At 26.5% G+C, this 24,322-nt stretch overlaps 1 protein-coding gene across 6 annotated transcripts in view; it reads right to left on the bottom strand.

Annotated features, from left to right (window-relative positions):
• LOC149878914 (tubulin-specific chaperone D-like) overlaps positions 1-24,322 on the bottom strand; it is a 47,504-nt gene that overhangs the window by 14,902 nt on the left and 8,280 nt on the right. For 4 of the 6 annotated variants that reach the window (XR_016446812.1, XM_090071328.1, XM_090071327.1 and 1 more), the window contains 31 exons: positions 22,865-22,993; positions 19,962-20,017; positions 19,447-19,529; positions 19,075-19,154; positions 18,711-18,756; positions 18,475-18,563; positions 18,282-18,325; positions 18,153-18,207; positions 17,938-17,985; positions 16,771-16,807; positions 14,061-14,121; positions 11,364-11,438; positions 11,155-11,186; positions 10,826-10,888; positions 10,678-10,737; positions 10,464-10,560; positions 10,242-10,299; positions 9,774-9,803; positions 9,603-9,688; positions 5,631-5,711; positions 4,406-4,479; positions 3,976-4,087; positions 3,806-3,866; positions 3,659-3,681; positions 3,393-3,424; positions 3,238-3,300; positions 1,293-1,348; positions 1,122-1,191; positions 993-1,047; positions 300-464; positions 86-199 (listed from right to left, as the gene is read on the bottom strand). Coding sequence is in view for 5 of the 6 variants with exons in the window: in XM_090071328.1 (XP_089927454.1) it covers positions 86-199; positions 300-464; positions 993-1,047; positions 1,122-1,191; positions 1,293-1,348; positions 3,238-3,300; positions 3,393-3,424; positions 3,659-3,681; positions 3,806-3,866; positions 3,976-4,087; positions 4,406-4,479; positions 5,631-5,711; positions 9,603-9,688; positions 9,774-9,803; positions 10,242-10,299; positions 10,464-10,560; positions 10,678-10,737; positions 10,826-10,888; positions 11,155-11,186; positions 11,364-11,438; positions 14,061-14,121; positions 16,771-16,807; positions 17,938-17,985; positions 18,153-18,207; positions 18,282-18,325; positions 18,475-18,563; positions 18,711-18,756; positions 19,075-19,154; positions 19,447-19,529; positions 19,962-20,017; positions 22,865-22,993 (2,135 nt within the window). In the remaining variant the exon portion in view is untranslated. Of the gene's footprint in view, positions 1-85; positions 200-299; positions 465-992; positions 1,048-1,121; positions 1,192-1,292; positions 1,349-3,237; positions 3,301-3,392; positions 3,425-3,658; positions 3,682-3,805; positions 3,867-3,975; positions 4,088-4,405; positions 4,480-5,630; positions 5,712-9,602; positions 9,689-9,773; positions 9,804-10,241; positions 10,300-10,463; positions 10,561-10,677; positions 10,738-10,825; positions 10,889-11,154; positions 11,187-11,363; positions 11,439-14,060; positions 14,122-16,770; positions 16,808-17,937; positions 17,986-18,145; positions 18,208-18,281; positions 18,326-18,474; positions 18,564-18,710; positions 18,757-19,074; positions 19,155-19,446; positions 19,530-19,961; positions 20,018-22,864; positions 22,994-24,322 lie in introns of all 6 variants that reach the window. The other 2 variants (XM_090071330.1, XM_090071331.1) reach the window with 1 other exon arrangement.

A 24,322-nucleotide genomic window follows, 5' to 3' on the forward strand; every position in this document is an offset into this window, starting at 1 on the left:
AGCTATCATTATTTTAAGTTTAATAAAGCTATCATTATTTTAAGTTTAAATGAATTTAAAACAAAAAAGAAAAAAAACCCACTACCATGCTCCAACATCTCCTCTACTATCAACTGTGTAGTCTTGTAGGGCTGTGAAGAAGCAATCATATAAACGCTCATAATCTCCAACATTAGCTAAGCCTGCAGTTAAACAAATTCTGGAAAAAAAGTCGTATATTACTTTCTTTATATTTTTTAACAAAAACTAAAAAGAAAAAAGAAAAAACTTTTACTTATAGACTTTTTTTAACTCCTCACTTTACAATAGAAGTGATTGAATTCATTCTAGCTTCAGCAAATATCCCATCATTAAGTTTGTTATTAGTAGTTAAACTTGAAGTAATAAGCAAGTCCAAAATCTGATTAACTTGTTCAATCAGCATAAATTTTGGTAAGACTCCTAGTGCATTGGCAAACCCCATTCTAGAAAGAAAGTTTTAATTATAAACTCAACATCAGAAGTTTTTTGTTTTCCCCTCTAGAAAAATCTTACATATTTGTTCCTATCATTTTTACAATCTAAATTTCAAAAACATACCAGTAAAGTTAAACACCCATTTTTAACTGAAAAAATGTTGAATGTTTTGTAACTGCAAAATGAAATTTAAACAATTTAATTTGTTTATTTAATTTGTTACACCTTTAAAAAAAGCTTTTTAAAACAAAAGCATTAATTTTCTTGATTTTAATGATAGAGAGTTGAGAGACTTTATTTACAAAAAAAAAATTGTTCATATGTTTGTTGTCATACATACATATACATTCATACATACATACATACATACATACATACATACATACATACATACATACATACATACATACATACATGCATGCATGCATGCATGCATACATACATACATACATACATACATACATACATACATACATTTTAGTAGTATAATACAGTAAAACAAAACTCATAAATAACTTATATTCTTAAATCTTTACCTAACAAACTTATTGGAAGAATGTAGCTGTGAACAGATCTTCTTCAAAACATCATCTAGAAATTAAATTTAAAAAACATCACCATTATTATTTATAATACTTAATATTTTTTTATTTGTGAAAACTTACTATAAGCCAGACATGGGTTATTCTGCAAGTACTGCAAACAAAACGGTGCAAGAGCATTGCAAGCAGTTTTCTATATGAAGAAATAGTATACAAAGACTTTTATATAAAATAATGTGAAAGAGAAACGTTTCAGCAAAAATGCAGTTTTATTAAATTACAGAAAACTAAAACCTGAACATCTACAAGGGTCTGTGATAAAGAATCTTCAATCACAAACATCCAGTCATCTATGCAAAAAAATTTACAACATAAAAAATTTACAACAATATTTATAACAATAAAAACAAAAAAATACAACTTATGCAAAAAAGTACATTAAATGGGGTTTATATCACAAAAAAATCCCTAAAAGATTTTTAATTGTGACCCACTACCATATTAAAAGTTGTTCATTTGTAACCCACCATCAAAGGTTATTCATTTGTAAAAGAAAACATACTTTATGCAATTACATTTATCTATCTAATAAAGCATGTAAAAGAAATAAATGTGAAATAATAAATACATCTTTTTTTCAGTGACTGTACTAACGAATTTTTTGAAAAAATATTTTTGTTTTAAAATATTTTAGTTTTCCATAAAGATAAAAATTAGTTTTAAGAAGAAGATGTTAGCAAGAAATTTAAGAGAAAAAATTGTTTGAAATAAATATTTGTAAAATCCTATTAGAAGCTTCAATTCAACAACAAGAGTTGAAAATTTATCATTACACCATAGGTTGTGTAATTCAACATTTTTCTCAAACAAAATCAATCAGACACAAATCTGATGGTGGAAGAAAAGAGGGTTTTCAAGAAAAAAAAGAAAGTAAACTTGTTAATGGTTTCAAGATTCATCCAGCCTCTCACAAAGGCAAGATGCAAAAAGATATGGATTTTCTCACAGTTTTGTTGCAAAAGTTTAAATTAATACATTCTTCATTCTTTCAAATCACAAAATATTATATTTCCAAATATAGAGGAGAAGCAGATAAGAAATTTAAATAAAGAAAACACAATAAGTTTGCTAAGTAAAAGCTTTGATTAGGCAAGCTATTTACAGTTGTGGCAAAAAATCCGCACCATATATTTGTGAGTCCACATTTACTAGAAAAATATATTAATGTATGCTTACAAAAACAGCTTTTATCTCTCATTAAACTACCTGATAATGGACCTGTGTTCTGGCCTGACTTGGCATCAAGTCATTATGGTAAAATGGCAATGGAATGGTATGAACAAAGTTATATGGACGTTTGCTTAAAATAGCTGACCTTCCAAATTGTGCAAAACTGAGAGTTATTGAAAAGTACTGGGCAATTATTAAACCAAAAATGAAAAAAACAAAAAACTTTGCAAAATAATTAAAGATTAAAAAATTTCATTAAAAGAAGCATCAAATTAATATGAATGTAATCTGCAAGGTTATGGAGGCTACCAAAATTAAAATTAAAAATTTTATTAGATGTCTGCAGAAAAAAATTCTTTGAAGTATTTTATCTTCATTAGAATAACTTTGAAGATATATCACTTTTGCAGTACCAGAGTTAAGCAAATTTCACATTTTCAAAAAAAAAAAAAAAAAAAAAAAAAGACACATTTTATGACTTCAAATATATTAAGTAACAATTTATTTAAAATGTATATTACTTAAAGCATTAAATTATATACTAATTCATTTGTTAAACTATATAAATTATCTATCTAAAATGTATATTAGTAAAAACATTAGAATTATTTTACTTTAAATAAAAAGTCCATTTCTCTACTTTCACATTTATTAGGTTTTTATGCTTTATACCGAACATATTTAAACTTTACTAAGATATGTTTAATTGAATTGACATAACAGATTTCGATTAGTTGAATTTAAAAGCCAATTATGTTTTATATGGAAAAAAACTTTGAAAGTTGGATTTTAACTTTTTATATCTTTTTCAAACACTTTTCAAATTTATTTTCTTAAAAACTGACTTTGAATCAATTTGATTTTAATTTCTAAGTCAAAATGCAACTGACTTTTTTAATTTAAATTTCAAAGTTTTAAAATTGAATTATATAATAATTACATAATAAATACATGATAAAACAAAAGACCATGTAACATTCATCAAATCGATCTTAAAGTAAAGAAATACCTAACACAGCCACATTTTTAACAGGGATTTCAGAATAAGAAAATTTTTCAATCATGCAGCACACTAAAATATGAAATTAAAGCTCATCCAAAATATCATTTTTAGTAAATATTTTTTAACTAATTTTATTAAGAAATGAAAACCAAAAACAAAACCTGCTTTTCTTAAGTGCTCTCCGTCAACTCCCCTAAATAAAATATTTTTTAAAAAGACAACATAACAGTGATAACATAATAGAGATTACTTCTTAAAACAGCATAACAGAGATAACATTATAGAGCAAGGAAAGCAATGAAATTTTTCTATACATAGATAACATAATACATAGCAAGGAAGCTAATATAAATGAAAGACTATTAAATTCTTATGCATACTTAAAAAATTATTGCATTTTACTATTTTATTACTGATTTTGACATACCTAAACTTATTGCTTTTGCGTAGCTATAAAAAAAAAAATTGTGTAGTTATTATAAAAATTATTACATACATTTACATACATTACATAAATACAAAATATCAGGAAATCAATAACATAAATATTAAATGGATGTAGCTTCTCAAGTACCTTAGCAACCATTGAATAGAATTCTTCTAAAATAGAATCTTGTAAAAGAAACTCTGTCCCTCTAGGAATGTTAGAAAAAATTAAAATTGTAATCATGAAAATTATTAAGTAACAAAAACAATAATTAAACAAGTATTGATTTAAAAAAAAAAAAAAAAAAGTAAGCTCACATTTTCTTAGATTGTAAATATAACGCATACACAACTTCAGATAATGCAAGAATAGAGCCATGCTTGGTGCAAACATCAATTGAAGAAGTTTTCAAGAGCAACACAGGTAGCACTAAAAACATTTTTAAATTGATGAAGTTGTGAATTTCATAACTCTTCACACTTCATGATATCAATCTTTTGAAAGAATTGAACTCTCAGGATTATTTTCAGGATTTTTAGTGTTTATTGCTGAAATTACTACATACATAAATTACTGCAAAATTGAAAACCAAAAAACAAGACAGGTTTAATTGATAAATAGTTTTCTTATTTTCAAATTTATGCTTTTAATCTGAAATTTACATTTGATAATGAAGTTTTATTTATGATGGAATAGAATTTATTAAAACCAAAAATTAGTTTGTTTTTAACCAAAAAAAAGATTGACCTTTTTCCATCATGTACTGAGGTGATACATCAGTTAAGTTATGAAGAGCCATTGATGTCAATATGCGAATTTCACTATAAAATATAAAAATAAAAAAAATAAAATAAAATAAAAAACTTTAAAAGGAAATCTGAAATGATGAAAATTTATACAATGACAGAATACATTTTTAAATAACAAACAATTAATTGAGAGTTTTAGAAAGAAATCAATTATTGTCTATTGCTGTAAATTGGGCTGTCAATATTAGTTAAAAACTTTCACTTTACAGATGATATAAATAAATTATTGTCAGATAGTAAGAGCTTACTTGTAAATAGTATGTTAAAGACACAACTATAGACTATCATATTATTTTATTCATCTATTTCTGTTATTGCTGGTGTAATAAAAATGTTTTTACAAATTTTCCCTCTCTTTTTTCTTACATTTTGTATAAAAGTATGCATTTTTATATTTTATGTACATCTGTTTTTGAATTTCTTTTGATATCATCCATACCTACCCACCATATTTACTTTTTTAATATCATCCATCACACCCATTGTAAAGGAAGAATCTGCATACAAATTGGACTAAACATTTTATAATTACTTCTTTTAAACCAATGGCAACTGACATTTTTTCAACCTGATATTCTTTGTGCAGTTAAAGCCTTATGTTTAACTTGATACAACTTAGATGCTTACTTAGATGCAAACTAGATACAATACTGCTTAGATGTGCCCTAAAATTTAATGGTTTAGTTTTTAAATTCATGGAGAGTAAGAAAAATACACCACCTATTGAATATTTGCAAACAATTTATTGAAATAAGTTAGAATTAATGTGGTGTTCTGCACCACACTTCTTACTAACTGTAATGCAGAGTATTTTCAAAAAGTGTTAAGAAAGATCTTCAATTCTTAATATTAAAAAGTCATTTAAATGAAATTTTTAAAATGACAATTGAAAAAAACTCTTTTACATGAATTAAATTTTGATGAAGCTCACACCGCTTTAAAAGAAATGTTTGTCAAGAGTTATTTTTTTTAGTTTATGATTAAATTGATAATTATTTTCAAATTAAGTGGGGAATAAGAGATCCCAAAATTTTCACTACTCACAGCCCCCAGGGGCTGTGAGTAGTAAGTATTTTGTTTATGACAGCCAAATGGACCTTTAATCCAGCATTGCCTGACAATCAAATAATACCTCATCTATATCAATGAAGAAATAAATTTACCTATCCCAATGAGCAACTTTTACATTGAGAAGATGATCAATTAGTTTGGCAGTATACTCTTCAAAACCAGCTAAGTAAACACTAAAAGCAGATAAATGAAAAACGATAAACAAGTATTAAAGATAGAAAAACAATAAACAATTCAAAATTTTCCAACTTTTAAATTTATAAAGTTTCTTGCAAAGAAAATTTATAACTTCTACATTAGGGTGGTTTTTTTTTATATGGAAAAAAAATTTTTTTTAAATTTTAAATTGCACAACCTCTTATTTGGTGAGGTCTGATATAAAAAGTATACAGTTAAAATTTTTTTGCAAACTGAAAATGGGAATTGGTCCCCCAAACCCTATTTCGGAACCCTAAATTGACCAAAACTTGTCTAATATCTTAATCTTGTAATTCTATTTTTATTTCATACAAAATACTGCTATAAATTGATCTAAAAAAAATAATATAAAGTATTAGAATGTTACAACATAGATAGTTCACAGAAGACTGGAAAGTACAAACAAATTTAGATTTACCCCCTCAGCATTATTTACCAAAAATCGCTCCTAAATGGATATTTTGATTTCATTATTGAAATATGTAGGGAAAATAGGGGGGGGTGTATCATATATATATATATATATATATATATATATATATATATATATATATATATATATATATATATATATATATATATATATATATATACATACATATATATATATATATATAAATATGTATATATGTTAAATTTCTATTATATTCTTTCTATTATAGTAAAAAAAGTATAAAAATATAACTTAAGAAGATGGCTGCTTCAGAGAAAACAACACGCTCAACTACAAATGTTTGGCTAGTTGGACATATTATCTCAACAATAGATGAGTCAGTTGCCAACAAGTGGTGTTGCCCTACGTAGAGTTTTTTATGAAATGATAATCAAAAAGTCAACTCTTTCAATATCCTGTAACACAGTTGCAGATGAAGTTATGATTTTCTGGTTTAAAGCTAATATTCCAACTATAGCAAAGCCTAATGTAGTTGCTAAACTAAAGAGTATTCACAAGCAACATGTCCAAGTGTCTAAGCACAGAAGTAGAAAATCAGCTACTCAACATAGCTATCAAGAAAAATTCACTACCAAGATGAATACACTTTTTGATATTGCCCATGGTGAATGGGATTGTCTCATCAAGATAAATGAAGATAAACAATTTCTAATAGACCAGAGAGGTCCCCGAAAGATGTTAATGACATCGGAAGACTTAATGTATAAGAAAGCAGTTGTAAAATACAGAAAACGCAAGCTTGAAGAAAAAAGGCGCTTTGAACAACATAAAGAAAGTAAGATTATATCTACAGATACATTAATGGATTACAATTCAGATTACTCTTTGGATGAAAATTCTGACTGCAATATGTCAATTCAAACACAAAAAGCTTTTAATCGTCCAAATAATTCAAAACATTCTACTATGGGCACTAGCCATCTCTCGATTACAATATCCAAACATTGTATTCTTGACAATCAACTCTTTCATGCAGCATTAGACCGAACAAAAATAACACCACAACAAGCAATGATGGTTGTCACACCAGCCCTAGCTGCAATCGGTATTGATGTAAATAAACTAACATTTTCACGTTCCACTCTAATGGAAGCTCAAACTACATCCCATGAATCTCTTGCAATAGCAGTAAGAAAAAATTTTCAACCCTTGGTTCCACTTTTGCTCATTTTGATGGCAAAATGTTGTCGAATGTTGTTAGAACCAGACGTGAATGTCTGCCAATTGTTGCATCTGGTTTGGATATTGAGAAATTATTAGGGATCCCTGAGATACCTGCTAGTACTGGCCCTCTAATGAGACAAAAGGTAGATGAGTTCATTCATGAATGGCCTGGCGTTAAGGAGCATCTTGCAGGTCTTTGCTTTGACACAACAGCAAGTAATACAGGAAGTCATAATGGGGCACGTGATGATTATAAAGAATTCGGAAGACTAGCTCTTCTCCTTTTGGGAGAAAATAATGATACAATAACTATTTGCATTCCTGGGGCTTACCATCGTGCAAGATGGATGGCTAAAGGTATATACTGTTTAAAAGTTTTTGGTTTTTGTCATCAGTTGAATATCACAAAGAAAGAAATTGGGATTTTAAGAAGAATATGTCTCTTCATAACCACAATATATGCATGTTTCTAGTTTTCAGCACCTCTCACAACAGAAGCACCAATAAATGATCTCCTTCTTTATAAAGTAATTGAGAACTATTGTCAAGTTGACAGCAAAGTTGCAAATGTTGCCAAAAATAAAATTAAACTTCAGTTATGGTATTTAAGTAAAGATCTAGCTGCTCTCCAATTATTCAGTGATAAAATTTCTGTTGAAGAGAAAATGGATATTGTAAATGCCTTACAAAAAGAACCATTGCCAGGTGACAATAGAAGACTTGCTCCAAACAAGATTTATACATTCTCTAAACTTTCTATAGCTAACTTTGTTACACGACGCTCAATGAACTTGTTTGACTCTCTCAATCTACCAAAAGAACTCTTGACATCGTCTCCTAAAACTTGGGCTAATCGTGATGACTCCAAGTCTGCTTGTAAGATAGTTTGTGCCATGAAAGTGGTTAATGACTGTGCAGAATGGGCAGTTAAATTAGCCACTGACTTTAATGAAGTTTTGACAAAAAATGATAATCAACGTCAGCTTCTCTACCAAGTAGTTGAGTATCATAGAAAACTTTTTTCAACTGAAGCTACAAAGAAACAGTTAAGTCATAATCATTCCAAATAACAACAATTTAATCTTGTTTTTCTGTTATATTTTAATTTAGTTATATGTCAAGGTTTGATTAAATTATGTATGTTATTTCATCCAAATAATTTTAAAATTTGTTATTTGTAATATGTTTCTTAAAGGCGTAAGAAAAATTTTAATTCTTTTAAAAGTTTCATTCACAATATTTTTTGTTATTTTTAAATTTATAAATTTCAATTATGGCTGAGGTAGAAATGGCTGGTAGAGGGACACCATTCTGGGCATATGGGCCACTGGTACTCACAATTACAAAAACTGAAGAAATGTTAAAAAAGGACCTTTTTTAAGTACTTATAACAGCTTTTTGTATCTTTACCCCTTCCCCTTGCCCCAAGTTACCCCCACCATATACATTCATACAGTTGTCGTCACCCTAAAAGTAAAACTGGTGCACGTAACACTGGCAATAGTTTGTTTAAAAACATTTCAGAAATTTATCATTTTCGAAAAAAACAGGTCTCAAAAGGGCTTAAGAAACAGGTCCGGGTCCTGGCGCCCTGAGGGTGTGGTGTGGGAATAGGTCACTGCTATATAAATTTGTTTTATTGTTATCACCCTAATAAGTAAAACTGATGCATACAACAGTGGCACAAGCTGATTTTAATAGATTTCTGAAACATATTATTTTAGACAAAAACGGGTCTCAAAAGGGCTTAAAAAACAGGTCCAGGACCTATCATTTCTAGGGTGGAGTCTGGGGATAGGTCATTGCTATATACATTCTTATAATTTTTATAACCCTAATAAGTAAAACTGATGCATGTAACACTGACACTAACTGATCTTAATACATTTTAGAAATATGTCATTTTAGACAAAAACGGGGTTATGAAGGGGTTACAAAGCAGGTGTGGGGGACCACTTCCCATCATCAGTTTGCAAAAAAAAATTATCTGTTAACTTTTTTTATTGAACCTCACCAAATAAGACGGTGTGCAACATCAAATTAAAAAAAAACAAAAAAAAACCACCCTATTCTACATTCTTATAAATTTATAAAGTTTCTTGCAAAGAAACTAATAATAAATACTCTTTAGATCAAACTTTTATAAGTTAAGAAAAAAATATATTAAAAACAAAATAAGAAATAATTTTTTAAAAAGTGTAAATTCATTCAGTTTATACTGTGTTATGAAAATGAGAAATATACTTACCACAAATTGTGGTAGCAATATGTACAATTCCCAACTGCAAAATAATCTGCTGCTGTTACAATTTCAATACCATGTGGGAATGAACCCTTAAAAATTGAATTTTTAAAATAGAACAACTTTAAAATACAAAAAAAGCTAAAATAAAAAAACTAAAATACAAATAAAATTTACTTGTCTTCCAACATTCTCTTGAAAGGCTGCCTAAAGAATCGAATTTAAATATTAAACCTAACAAATTACATTTTAAACATTCTCTTGAAAGGCTGCCTAAAGAATCAATAATGAATTTAAATATTAAGCCTAATGAATTACATTTTAAACTGGTCTTATTGTTAAAGGAAAAAGATCTGCTCAATATAAATATAGTATGAAGTATAATAAATAGATATTTATAAAAAAGGAGATACTTATAAAAAAAGAGATACTTATAAAAAAGCTTATGAAGAGATTTTTAAGAGAAAGATAAAACTAGAAGATGGAAAAAAAAGAAGAGAAAATGGAAACAAAATATTAAAACTAGTAAATATAAACCAACCTACTAGATATAATTTAGAATTCATTATTATAGAGAAAAATATAAAAATGCTAACAATTCACAAACTTTTTAATGTTCAAATGAAATGTTTTAAGAATAAGTACCGATGCAGCCCTCCGACAGCTAACTTCTCGATCAAATACTGTTACAATCAGCAAAGAACTAAATGTAACACCATAAAATTATGATTTATCATCTGACTCAGATTAAAAATATGTTAAGCACAAATTTATTTGAAAAAAAAAAACACTTGCCAAATATGAAGTTATGAAAATTGTTCATTAATATAATATATTAGTAAATCAAAATAATTGATGAAATCTTACGCAGCAATATCCAATATATATGCACTAATTTGTTCTGGTTCATATGCTCTTGCAAAAGACCAGCATACATAACAAGCTGCATCTCGAACATGTGAACCTATAGTAGTGTTATTTTATTATTTTCTTATAGTTAAAATCACTTACTCCAGTAAAAAATTTAGTTTAACAAGAAATGGTTCTTTACAAATGCTTTTAAATAAACACAGAAACTTGCCAACACTGTAAGAGCCCCTTCGTTCATCATACAGTAATGCTTTCAAAATTATAGGCACAACTAAATGAAATTTTTACCTTTTAGTTAATAAAAGTTAGCAAAAATTATATTGATAACATTAAATAAAAGTTCTTTTTTAAGGAAATACCCTCATGCAGCCTGTTTGGAAGCAATAAACCTCTTCTACCAAGTTCAGCAAGGGCCAAACACCCTAAAAATATTTAAACAATTGGTTAAAAATTTAAAAAAATCAACAATTATCTCCAAAAAAAAACATTTAAAGGTTGCCTCTTAGCTTTTATAAAAAAATCTAAAATACTGTGTTGATAAAATTAGTAACAAAAATAAATACTTATTCTATAGAAAAAATGAATAAAAACAATGACTGAAAGCAGCAACAATAACAAAACTTTAAAATACTGTAATAAAAACTGCAATAGCAAAAATTAAAAAACAACAAAATAAAAGAAAAAATACCTCCATGCCATGCATAATCTAATTCGGTATAACTAAAACAGAAATCAAACTATAAATATAAAGAGTACAAATTTTTGAATCAGCATTTAATTTTTCTTTAACCACAAATTCAAAAGAGTTAACCTGATAATGATGCAAACAATTCTAATGATAAAAACAATGTTGATGAGACATTATAAAGATTTCTGATCATATCAACTTTAACTAACTTGAATAACTCTAAAAGTGAACCAACAACTTCATCAGCCAACTCCCGAGGTAATCGTCCTGTAATTCTTCCAATACTAAGAATAAAAAAGAATATTTATGAATATTTTTAACAAAAATTTAACAATCAATTGAACACAGGTAAGGGTAAGACAAAGTGAAAATTTTATCTTTAAAAAACTTAAGGTTAACAATGTAAAACTTTTTTATTTAAAGTTTTTTAAATGTTCGAAGTGGATATAAGAAGAACATTACAAACTTCAAGAAATTTAAAAGTTTTTAACTTATTTTCTTTTCTTTTCTTTTTACTTTTTTTTTACTTTTTTTTTAAAGGGTTTAAAGTATTTCAGATACCATTATTTTTTTATCAAATCCAAAGTACCCTGAGTTAATCCTTTTAACTATTGTTAAATCTATTATAAAAATAAACTACAAGTGTAGGAAACTAGGAACAATTCTTTCTAAACTAATTGACCTTTAATTTGCAGCTTGCAGAAGGAAAAAAAAGAAACAGAAGGAAAAAAAAGAAAAAAAACAATAAAAAAAACAAAGAAAAATAGTAAACATAAGCCTCATATTTTTAAATTTTAAAACTTTTTAACATTAATAATTTTTCAACAATATTTGTTTTAACAATACTTGACTTTTCAGAATGGTAATAAAAATATTATATAGGAAATATATACATGAAGAGTCCAGGGGAAAGACGATGAGATAACCAAAAATCTCATTTTGAGCAAAAGAAACTTTCACAACTGATAAAAACATTTGCGCATATTAAGTGCGTATAAAATAATATTAAGTGCGTATAAAATATTAAGTACGTATAAAATAATATTAAGTGCGTATAAAAAATAACTATTCTGAGATACAGACTTAGTAGAATAAAGTCCATTAATTGGTAATAACGTGTATTTATCATTCTTAAATATTTTTTAATCAATAAAATTCATAATAATATATATTAATGTTCAATTAATACTAATTTAAGCAATAACTTACAGTAAAAAAATTAAAGAGAAACAATGTATGACGCCACGCTGTAAAGGGATGGGATAGGCAGTTTTAAAACACATTTTTTGTAGGATTGCCATTGTTTTTTTCCTTTCACAATACAATATTCTGAAAGGCGATAAAAAATGCTACTAGATGGTACTAACACAATTTTTACAGGCAAATTTGGAATCTCATTTTTTTTCCCCTGGAGCCTTCACATGTTATATCAGAAAAACCAATCAATTTTAGTTTTAATAAAACACTATATATTTAAACATTTTTTCTTACCTAGATGTTATAAAGAAATTTCAATATTTTTTTACCTTACCAAAGAAATTTCAATATTTTTTAGAAAAAAAAATTTTTTTTTTTCTTTGTAAAATAAATGAAAACAAATCTAGGCCTTTCATACTTTTAATCATCATTCATTTGTTAAAGTTAAACATCTGTGTCTCGCTATTTTTTTTATTCAAGACAAGATGATGTTATCCGGGACAAAATTTTTTAAACCCGAAAGAAAATTTATTGTCTTAGTTTATAACTTTATTCCGGGACAGTTTATTTGTCAATTTTTTCCAGGACATTTCTCATCTCATTTCGCTTGTTCCAGTTCATTTTGAGAAAACAATTCCAAGACGCAGACCCTTAGTTAGAGTCAGCATGCCTCTGACACCAATATAATTAAGAACCTTTAAACAAACAACTTTTTTGGGTATTTTATCAGGACATTTTATCAGAACATTATTATTTTTTTTCAAATTGTGAAATAAATGAATAATAAATAAATAAATGAATGATAGCATACTGCATAAAGGATAAAATAGCTTAGAAAAGGATTTTTTTAAAATTATAATTCATACATTTGTACTACAAAATAAGCACATTAAGAGTAAGAGCAAGGGTTCAAAATAATTCTCAAAAAATTTTATTGAAAAATAATTCTCAAAAGGCTAAGAGGTCATATAATTAATAATTAAATTAGTTACTTGACTTAATCTCACTTACTAATAATAATAATAGTTAATGTATCATATTAATGATCATTCATTGCAATTTGTACATATATAGTAATTGTACATATATAGTAGTAATAGTAATAATGCATATTTAATAAGGTTAATGTACATATATGAGGACAAAGCTATTTTAGAGTCATTATACCCATAATAATTTGATAGTTACTAAAATTTTTACATTTATTATATTGACTCTAGATTTATATTTTCTGTATGAATGTAGAAAATGTAACTTATAGTAAGCTAAACTATTCAGTCATAGACTATTAAGTAAAAATATTTGTGTGAACATGTGCTTGATTGTCATTCAGCATTTACTAGACATTTAAAATACAACAAATTAAATGATAGTCATAATAGTCTACTATCAATTTAACAATCATGATCATAATTATTTATATAATTCATAATTATTTATGTTAATTGTCTTCTTAAATTAGTTTTATAAGTTTTAAAATTACTAAATAAAAAAATCTGCTGGTATTTAACCAAATCAAAAACTTAAGAGCAAAACGCTTGAAAAACCCAAAAAGTGGGTTTATGCAGGGTTTTGCTCTTGGATTTTTAGGTCATTTTGTATACCAACCTGGGCTAAAAACTTCCATGTTATTTTTTATTTGAATACATTTATGTAGTTAAAAAAAAGAAAATTAAGAACTTAAGTAACCATAACTTTAGTAACCATACCCCTTTGCTGCACACCAGCGAACTATTGTATCTTTATCCTTTAATCCAATAATTAACAACTCTAAGGGAAAAAAACAAACTGTCAACTTTTTAAATCAATCATCAACAACTCTAAGGGAAAAAACAAATTGTCAACTTTTTAATTCAATCATCAACAACTCTAAGGGAAAATACTTCGAATAAAAGTATACATTTTTACATTTTATGTACATCTGTTTTTACATTTCTTCAAAAGAAATGTAAAAGCAGATGTACATAAAATGTAAAAATGCATACTTTTATACAAAATGTAAGAAAAAAAGAGAGGGAATATTTGTAAAAACATTTTTATTACTTAAAGTTTTTTATTTATTTCATAAGTTTTATAAGTATTTGTTCATAGACAAAATAAACAAAAGATGGATAATTGTTTGAACAAGCAAAGTTTTGTAACAAACTTCAAACTTTAGAAACTTTCTCATCAAAACTTTTGTGTTCAACATCACACAAGTAACTGTTAAGTATGAATTTTATATACCAAACTACAACAAAAAAAACTTTGTCAAACAATCAAACATGTAAACTTGTTTTTTTGTTCAACTATATAAGTCTCTAAATTATAATTTAAAAATACTTCATTAAAAAGAGTGTGGCAGAAAGTTTAAGAACAGCAGTAGTAAGACATAATATAAATTTCGACCATAAATATAAATTTCTTGGGTTCTTTTCTTTATTGTAGAACTTAAAACTTTAATGATTGTGGTAGCTTTTAAAACTTTTTTAACACAAATTATAATAATAATAGAAGGTTAACAAATAATACCACTGTTACTTGATTAATAGAATTGATAAAATACTATAATTAATGAAATTTTAGATTAATACAATCAGTAAAATTGTTGCCTAAAGAATTTCTTTAGTTATTTTTAGTTTATTTTATCTTTAGTTATTTGTTTGTCTTCTCTTTTTTTCTTTTTAAACGAAGAACTTTACAAAAAGGGCTTCCTTAATTTATTGTTTAATTAAAATATTTTACATATGCAAGAAAAATCAAGTTAATTGCACATTTTATTGAGCAATCAAAAAATATTTTGTTTGTAACAAATATTAGATTGCTGTGTGGTAAAATGCGGTTTTTTATAACTAAAGTAAAAAATTAAAGTAAAAAAAAAACGTAAACAGGACAGTTACAAGACTGTTACAAAATTTCAAAAGTTACAAAAGTTAAATTCTAAAAAAAAGTGCTCACAAACTGATGATGATATATAAATATATGATATAATGATAATGATGCATGAAATTTTACCTTGTTAGGTGCTTTATTAAATAAACAACAAGTACTTCATACAAAGAGGAGCACCATAATTAACCTCACATAGTACAGGGGAACAAATTTTTTTTTTTTCTATTGCATGAGATATTTCAAGTACTTTTTTTAAGTTTTTTAAACCTCAAGTTAGCTTATGCAATTTTTAACTTATCAATTTTTCTGAGAATATGCTTTTTGATAGGCATTTCTATAAACAATTCTGATCTCAAATGCAGTATAACTGTAAGACTTTATTTTTTGAATTCTCATCTTGACCAAGTTTCCAAGAACAAAGATAAAATCAATATGGTAATAAAATCAAAATGTTAGAAACTAATTATAATGGCTTGTTATATGAAGCTATGATGATTTGAAGTATGTTTTATGCTTACACGAAATTGAACAAAGTTTTAACTGTAAGAATGTCCATAAAGTTAGAATATACACTTCTTAACATATGAGATAAATATATTTTGCATATATTAATTTAGTTTTGCATCCGATTAACTTTTTTTTAAAAGGTAAAGCTGCTCTTAAATTTTCTATTAATATACTTTCATATTTATCAAACATATTCAAAAAAATACTAAATTTCTAAACAATCAAACTTGAAATCTCATATACACGCTTTTTATAACTTACCCAAAGAAAATGGTAAAACCTTCATTTGTAAACACCTTTAAGATGAAGGTGAAGCTGGTATAACATATACATTAATCAGGCAGTTTTTACTTTATACTGGTCCTCTTGTGTTGAAAGCTATGCTTCATAGTGACAAACACCAACATATTCTTTTGCTGCATGTTTCTGTTTATATTTTTTTGAATTCTAACAGTGAGTTTGGGCATCATAACTTATCTTATGCTAGGGACTAGCTGAACTGTTTTGAAGAAGATGCTGCAACATTTTATGTTGAAACCTTTGTGGTTTATAACATTTGCAGTTTGGTTCATCTCTCAGAAGATGTTAAAAACCAAAACTGCTCACTCAATAAAATATCCACTTTCCCATTATAAAATTTTGTGCAAACATTGAAGAAACAATTACAAAAAATGTCAGTTTGAATTGTAAAACATCACAACCATTTTTAAAACCTTAAACCATACAAACATTTCTGTAAGATTTCAAGATTCTATCAAGAGACTACCTTATATAATACGGACATTGGAGGAAAAATTCACTTGGATACTTTTTGCTGCCGAAGCTCATCTCAAGCCAGGCAAAATAATGAATTGTTTTCCTTTTTCATTCTTTTTGCAAAATTTTGCAAGTTTCTTTAACTTTTCAAAGATATAACTTATTAACAAAAGTTGTTTTATCAACAAACAATTGTACATGTATAAAAACTAATGAAATTTAAATTGAAGACAGGTAAAAAAAATTACAATAACAGTATGGGGCATAGACCATATATAAAGTTACCTATTATAGATTCCAACTCCTCTGGTAAATCAAAATCCTACAAATAAAATATTTAAAATATATAATTAAATTTACATAAATTTATAATATGTAACTGATAGAAATAACGATAATAGTAATAATATGTAAGCAATAATTTGAAAAATATTAATAATGAAATGTAGCTAACAAAAATAAGTATAACTAAGAATGATATGCAATAAACAATTTGCATTTGTATATTGTTTAAATATATTTTTCCAGAGACATATCTAAGGTAAATGGTGCCTGTAGCAAATACGGATTCTGTGGCTCTATTTAACAATAGGTTGTTTACATTTTATTTTCAGAAAAACTTCTTTAAAATTGTTAAAATTAAATCTATAATACTTAATTACTTTATCAAAGCCAATTTCTTTGGTCATTTCTTGTTCTATGTTTAGTTGGCCCATCAAGGCTTTTAAGTATGAAAGTATCACAACTGGCAATTGAAACCACAATAGATAGTAATATTTGCAACTGTATACACATATTGGGATAAACTTCCAAATAAGCTTCTCCAAATTTTTAACAATGCTCTTTCAAGTAGCTTTTTTCAGCTTTAAAACACAATCCTTCCATATCAAGAAAAAATCAATTATTTTCTTTTATTATATTCTTGTAAATGAACATTTCTACTTTTTAATTCATTGAATAGACAGTCAACAGTTCCTTTCTAAACTTTTTTCAATTCTGATAAACTAAAATCTTCTCATCACCAACATCTCTCTATGTATCACCTTTTTTTTCTTTTCTTTCTTAATTGTCTTTCAAGTTTTATATTCCAGTCATTACAAATATCTTCTTTCAGTGAGTCACTAACATTTTTCTTTCATCATGAAAATAATTTTAGAGAGCTTTTAAATCTGAAGTTGCATCATGATAGTTCATTTTAGGATTCTGTAACCTCTTTTAAACATGATTTACATCTATAAAAAAAAAATTTATTTTCATTTTTGTATTTTTATGCTAATACTTCTTTGTGTCTTTTCAGTTGTTTTTTTTCATCTTTTTTTAGTTTTATTCAGCTTTGTTCAGTTTTTTCCCTTTTTTTTTAGTTTATCCCGATGGCACATGCCATACCTGCCTTACCTTAGATATGCCTCTGTATTTTTCAGACATTAGCATCAAAAGCAAGAATATTTTTACTTCATCAATTTCTTCTGTTTGATTTTGTTTTCCAAGTAAACATACATTCTATAAAAAAAAAAAAAAAAAGAAAGAAAATTTTCCTGCATTTTTTTTTAAATATGCAATAAAATAATAAAGAAACATATAAAACATAAAAAACAGCATTAAAATCCTCAACTTTAAGAACTTTTTTTTAAAAGAAAGTATATATATATACATATATTACATCATACTTCTTTTGATGCAGCTGTAAGATTATGTAAAAGGATGCGGTTACCTCGTTGATACCTATAAAACTTTAACTTTTACTTTGGTAGTTAATAGAAAAGCAAAGAAGAATTTTTTTTTTTTAAATTTCTAACCTCCATGAAACAACCCTAGGTGCCAAAAACACCAAACCAATCCTCTAAATAGAAAGTTAAAAAAAGTTTTTTAATCTGATCCACATTTTATTACATAATTTTTGTGTTTTATTAAAGAGTTTTCCATAAATAAACTTTAACGTAAATTGTATATTTATCTTTAAATAAAAAAACTGTAAAATTATTATTTCACCTGAACTAATTTTACAGTGAGTTTTCGTATAAGAGAATTACCAGTTTTTAACGCAAACGGACATTCTAATGACCTGAATAAATTCGATGCTAAAAAAATAATAAAAAAGAAACAACAAGATGTTATTTTTTAATTTTAATTTTACATTTTTTTACAAAAACTAACTAAACTCTACTGTTGCATTACATATTACAATTAGAATAAAATTCAAAGATTAGAACATGAAAAATATCTACCATAAGGTAAAAGGTCTTCTCTTTTTCCATACTTAAAAATGAGAGTCTAATAAAACAAGAGAAGTTCTTAAAATGATTAGACTTGATTATATCTTACTTGATTGCACCTTAAGTCATCTCTATAAAACTTTTATTTTTACATCTATTAAACTAAAATTTATAATCATAAAAACAATAATAAATTGAAGTTATGAAATAAATTTTATTAATAAATGAAACAATTTTGTTTTTGAATATGGCTACTGTACAACAGTTTCACTATATAAACAAAAAGATAGTGCTCTCTGAATTCTATTACAAAATAACTCTAAAGTTTTGTCTTAACACTTTTGTCTTTTAAAAACTAAATCACCAGAAAACTTACCAGTGTGCCTAATGTTGAAATAAGTTGTTGCTGAAGATTGATTACATTTGTAGCATGGCTGTTGGGTTTCTCATGAATCACTAGAATCACAAAGTTTGATTATAAAGTTTTAAAATAAAACATGGGCCTTCAAAAGTAGAAGTTGAAGTAGAATTAGAGATAATAAAGTTACAGATAGTGCAGTTATAGATAAAATTATTAATGGCAGAACTGTCTATTTGAAAGCAATATTAAAATATTTAGCATTATTACTAACATTTTGCTTAAAAGTAACTAATATAAGTAACTACTAATAAGTAATTATTAATAAGTAATTATTAATAAGTAAATACTACAACTTCATGTGGTTTTGTCAAGAATTTAAATTCTTACTTTTGACACAAATTAAAAGTTCATTTGAAGTATTCACAAATTCTGGTAACTTAACTTGCACCATATCTGGTCGAGTCAGAAACCTGTTAAGTACAAAATAAACTTTAAAAGTCTTATACTACTTTAAATCAAATTTTATAATTCAAATTTTTTGAATTCGTTATTTCAATTTTTTTAACAGTTTTACGGTTGCTTTAAAATCACCTTTGTTAAAAAAAAGAAATTTCAGTAATTAAGAAGTCATGCTTACCTTGCTCCACATCATCAGTAAAATGTTAAGTGCTGTTCATGTTCAGGTTTTATAGATTTTAGTAGAAACATTTTTGAAACTCAACATTCGAATTTCACTATAGTTTAAATTCTTAGGGAAGACTTCATTAGATTTTAAATTTTTTTTAGATTAAAAAAGGAATTTTTCATGATTAGTCAATTTTTTATTTTCTCAACCGGTTTCAGCTTAGTTTTAAAACCTGCTAAACAAATACAATAGAAACCAGGAAACCTTTAGCACTTACTTTGCTAGTAGATAAGCACAAGCATCTTTACATTTGTCAACTGCCAGGAAGTATGGCTAAAGAAGACAAACTTTTCAAGCTGCATTTAATTTTTAAAAAACAAAAAAAAGTTATTTAAGTTTCCAGATGAAAATAATTATACAACTTTAATGAAAATAATAATATCAGTAGTGAAAATGTTAATAAATACTATTATAATAATATTAAAAATACTAACAATAGTGTATATTTTAAAAATAATGAGCATATATAAATGATACAAATAAAAATTATAAAAAAATTAAGTTTTAAGAACTCTATTGCTTAATTTACTTTTTTACCATAAGACAAGTAATGCAAAAGCGCTAAGTAAAAAGAATGCAATCAGGTGGATTAATTTAGAATAATAATTATATAAGTAAAATATTTTGTAGGAAAATGTAATTGTTTTTTTCATTTGTTATTAAATAATTTTTTAACAAAGTTGAGGAATTTATTATAGAACACAACATAACTTTTTTTTTATGTTGTCAATTATTTGGATGCAGAGAATTGTCTAAAAAAAATCAGGGTTAATATTTACAGCAATTTCCAAGAATAAAAACCTGTTTTTAATACAAAAAAAAAAAAAAGAAAAAAAAAATCCTTGCTTATCCTTTAAGTTTTTCCTATTCACATAACAAATTTAAAATGGTACCACCAGGCTCAACCAAGCAACTAAAAGCAATCTATTTCAAGTAATTGTTTTTGAATTGGCTTCATTAAATCATTACCAATATTATTTCTAAATAATTCTAGAAAATATAATTATTGTTTGATTTGCTAAAGATCATCAAAAGCATTCTTTGCCAACACTTTCAAAACCAATAACATGGTAAATTTTCAGCTCAATACCAAAAAACTCCTAAATGAGGGATTTTGTTTAGCTTAGTTGGCACCAGGATTGTTGAGCCATATTTTAAACAGAAATAGCTGCTGAAGCAAAGAAACTCTCAATTTATATTGTCAATAGTCAACATTTGGAACATTTAAGTTGTTCATTGAAAGAATTTAGAAGAAATAACCAATCATTTGCTACTTGAAAAACAATTCTAAGATTAATGAGCTAAATAGAGGTGATTTACCTCATCAAACCTAAAATTGATAGTGGAGGATCATTTTTGAATCAAAATTAAAAGATTGCAGGGAAATGATAAAGCATATAGCCTTTAAGAGAAATCTTTAAAATTGATAACAACTTCTACTTGATCTACTAATTGAACATTGCAATAGTAAGAAGTTCAAGAACCCTATAAGAACATTGAAGGATTTTATCAAAACAAACAATACAAGGTCAATTATTTCATGTAATCTCAAAGTTGCCAACCTTTGGTGTGCAATTCAATCACATTCTAGCAAACACCATGCTAATTACAACATGAAAATCTTTCTGACAGAGAGGAGTCTCAAGAACTCTGAAGAAGAATCACAACAAGTTTGTTGCAGGGGAATCAAAAAAAATTAAGGCCAGGGATTTTAATAATGTGATCAAAACTTTATTGGCTCTTGTTGAACTCTGAACTCGTTATAGATATGATCCTACTGATGGAATATCATCTCCTTTTGGGGATTGTTAAACATCTGTTCAAGAACCTGCTTAAATCCAGACCAAAAGCAAAAGACTGGCCTGTAAAGCTGAATATTCAGATGCAACCATTTCAAGGCAGTCAATTTATAGAAAATGAATGCAGTAAGCAGAATCTTGACATTCTTCAAAAATGTTAGGTTCTTTAGAAAAGTCAATTAATGTTTCAAATCAACTTAAGCATTCCAAACTCCACTTGCTAAAAACTAATAACTATGTTATTCAATTAAAAAACAATTTATTTTTGTACTTTTCACTTTTAGGTAACATTATTTATAAAAAGATTGTGGTAAAAGAAGATATAACGTTGTTGAACCTTGTAAATTGACGAAGTTTTTAATCAAAATCGTAAAAATCAAATATTTCTGTTAGCTTTTCAGTTACTCTAACAAAAATGTGTATATTAACATAAAGGTTTTTCTTGGTATTCACTGTAAATGTTAACCTTGATTTATTACAGATTTTAGTAGATATTTTAATCTAAGAATAATCTGCAATTAATATTGATACCAATAATGGGATCATGATTAAGCTTTACCAGGGACAGTACCATAACACAAACATTAAACACCTTTTATGGGGCCCTAGGTTTCTTGTTCAATGTATATTATTCCAAAATATAACAACACTTTTTAACAAACTTTAATGTTTTTTAATTACAAAATCACCGCATACATAACAAAAACTGTTAGGAAAGTTTTTATAACCACGGTTAGTCACATTTAGAGCATATGGGCAGAAAATTGAGATTAAGTTGACTAAAAACAAAAAGCTGTACACAAAGAAGAACGTTTACGGTAGTATATTAAAATGCACAAATATTTAATGAAAAACCTTATTTCTCATACTCTACATATTCAAATGTAAAAAAAAATGGTGGGTGATACAACTTTTTATTACTTTTTTTGGACTTAGCACATCCAAAAACATAAGAATTAAGCAAAATTGTTATTTTATTGTTGGCCTGTGTAATTGGAGATTATACTGATCAGAATAGGAAATGGAATCAGAATGGATTATGGGAATTAATGGGAATTTTTTAGGAGGGAAAATAAAAGTTACTTATAATAAAAAGATAATAAAAATAATAAATTGCCTTAAATTAAAGTTGACCAAAAATATTGGTTAAGTTAATTTGGCTGTTAACCATTGATATCAACTTTATTGGAAAATTTTTCTTTCTTTTAAATATAAGAGATCATCTTTCTTTTCAGATTTGATCTTATGATTGGAACAAAATTTAGAGAATTTTAGGATAAAAAAAATTAATTTTCATGGTTTTAGTATCAAAAAGACTCACCATTACAGCATCATAAATTCTGTTTGTGATACTTTTACCTTTGGAGTCACCATCAAGCTTTGCAAGATCAAATGGGATGATACAAATAATTGCTAACCACAAAAGTAAAACATAACGGGTCTCCCATGTCTAAAAGTAATGACACTTTAACTAGTTTTAGATCCAGATATAAATTCTTTTTTTTAAATATAACAAACTTTTTAAGCTTTTTTTTTCCTTAGTAACTCTTTTTAATGGTTTTAGTAAAACAACTCTTAAAAACATGTATAGGTGATAATCCAGTTGAATATAAACAAATTTGTGAAATAGGTCAAAAGATCCACAATTTATCTATAAGCCATAGAAACTTGCATGGAGACTAAAAGTATTTCTCTTAAGTAACTTGACTCAAGTATTTAAAATTGTTCCTCTAAATTTTATTTATTGTGTAAAAATTGTCCTTTTTATTGTTTTGTTAGTAACAAAGAATGAGAATGAAAGCTGTCAAACTTCTAAAGTCAAATAATCAATTTTGATTTATTTTCCAACATAACTCATTTGTATAACCACAAGCAATCTGAAATGTGGTTTTAAATTGCAGTTTTAAAATGATCTGTTTATGAGTCAGCTCATAACATTTCATTATAAAACAAGACAAATCATCAAAGTAAATAAAAAAGATGTCTTCCATTTTTTTTGACAATTTACTTTTCTTTAGTTATATTTAGGGATGGCAAAATCCCAGACATTCTCAATCCCTGGATTTCGGGATTAAGATATTTATCCCCGGGAAATCCCAGGATTAATTAGGAAGCAGAAAAAATTATTGGTGGTGAAGCATGTGAAGAACAAATTTTTAAGTACTCATTAAACACTGAAAAATGATTAATTTATTGATAATACAATTATATTATTAATAAATTATTCATTTTTCATTTTTTAGTTAAGTAAAATAGTTCATTTACTAATTAACCTAAGTAATTTAAATTATAAAACAATGCATTAAAAAGATAACACAATATAAATAAAAATAATATGAATATACATGAGTATACATGAATTATATACATTTTTGAAAGTACCACCTTAAAAAAAATGAAAGCATCAATCATTTCGTCAATTAACCGCGTTTGATTTTTTGAGCATAAAAACCAAGCCGCTGAGAATGCTCGTTTGGACTCCACACTTGTTGGCCATATAGATAGTATATAATCATATGCTTTTTGAAGATGATTACCTCTTGTGGCACCACTTTCAAATAACGACATTTCTAATTGAACTTTAGAAGCTATAATTTCTACCCTTATAGGTAGTGTTTGTGTTACTGCCAATCCTTTTTCCATAACTTCATTTAATTTTTCACTAACAGTTTTGATTTTATTTTCACACTCCTTGCTTGATAAAGTCTCGCTCATTTGAGCATCACTATCACTATTCACCTCTGCTGATGTAATTATATCTGCCAAGCTTAGACGCTTT

This window comes from Hydra viridissima, unplaced genomic scaffold, assembly GCF_058129835.1.
Source record: "Hydra viridissima isolate aposymbiotic clone 2 unplaced genomic scaffold, HvirCarnegie_v1 scaffold_14, whole genome shotgun sequence".
NCBI classification, from domain to species: domain Eukaryota; kingdom Metazoa; phylum Cnidaria; class Hydrozoa; order Anthoathecata; family Hydridae; genus Hydra; species Hydra viridissima.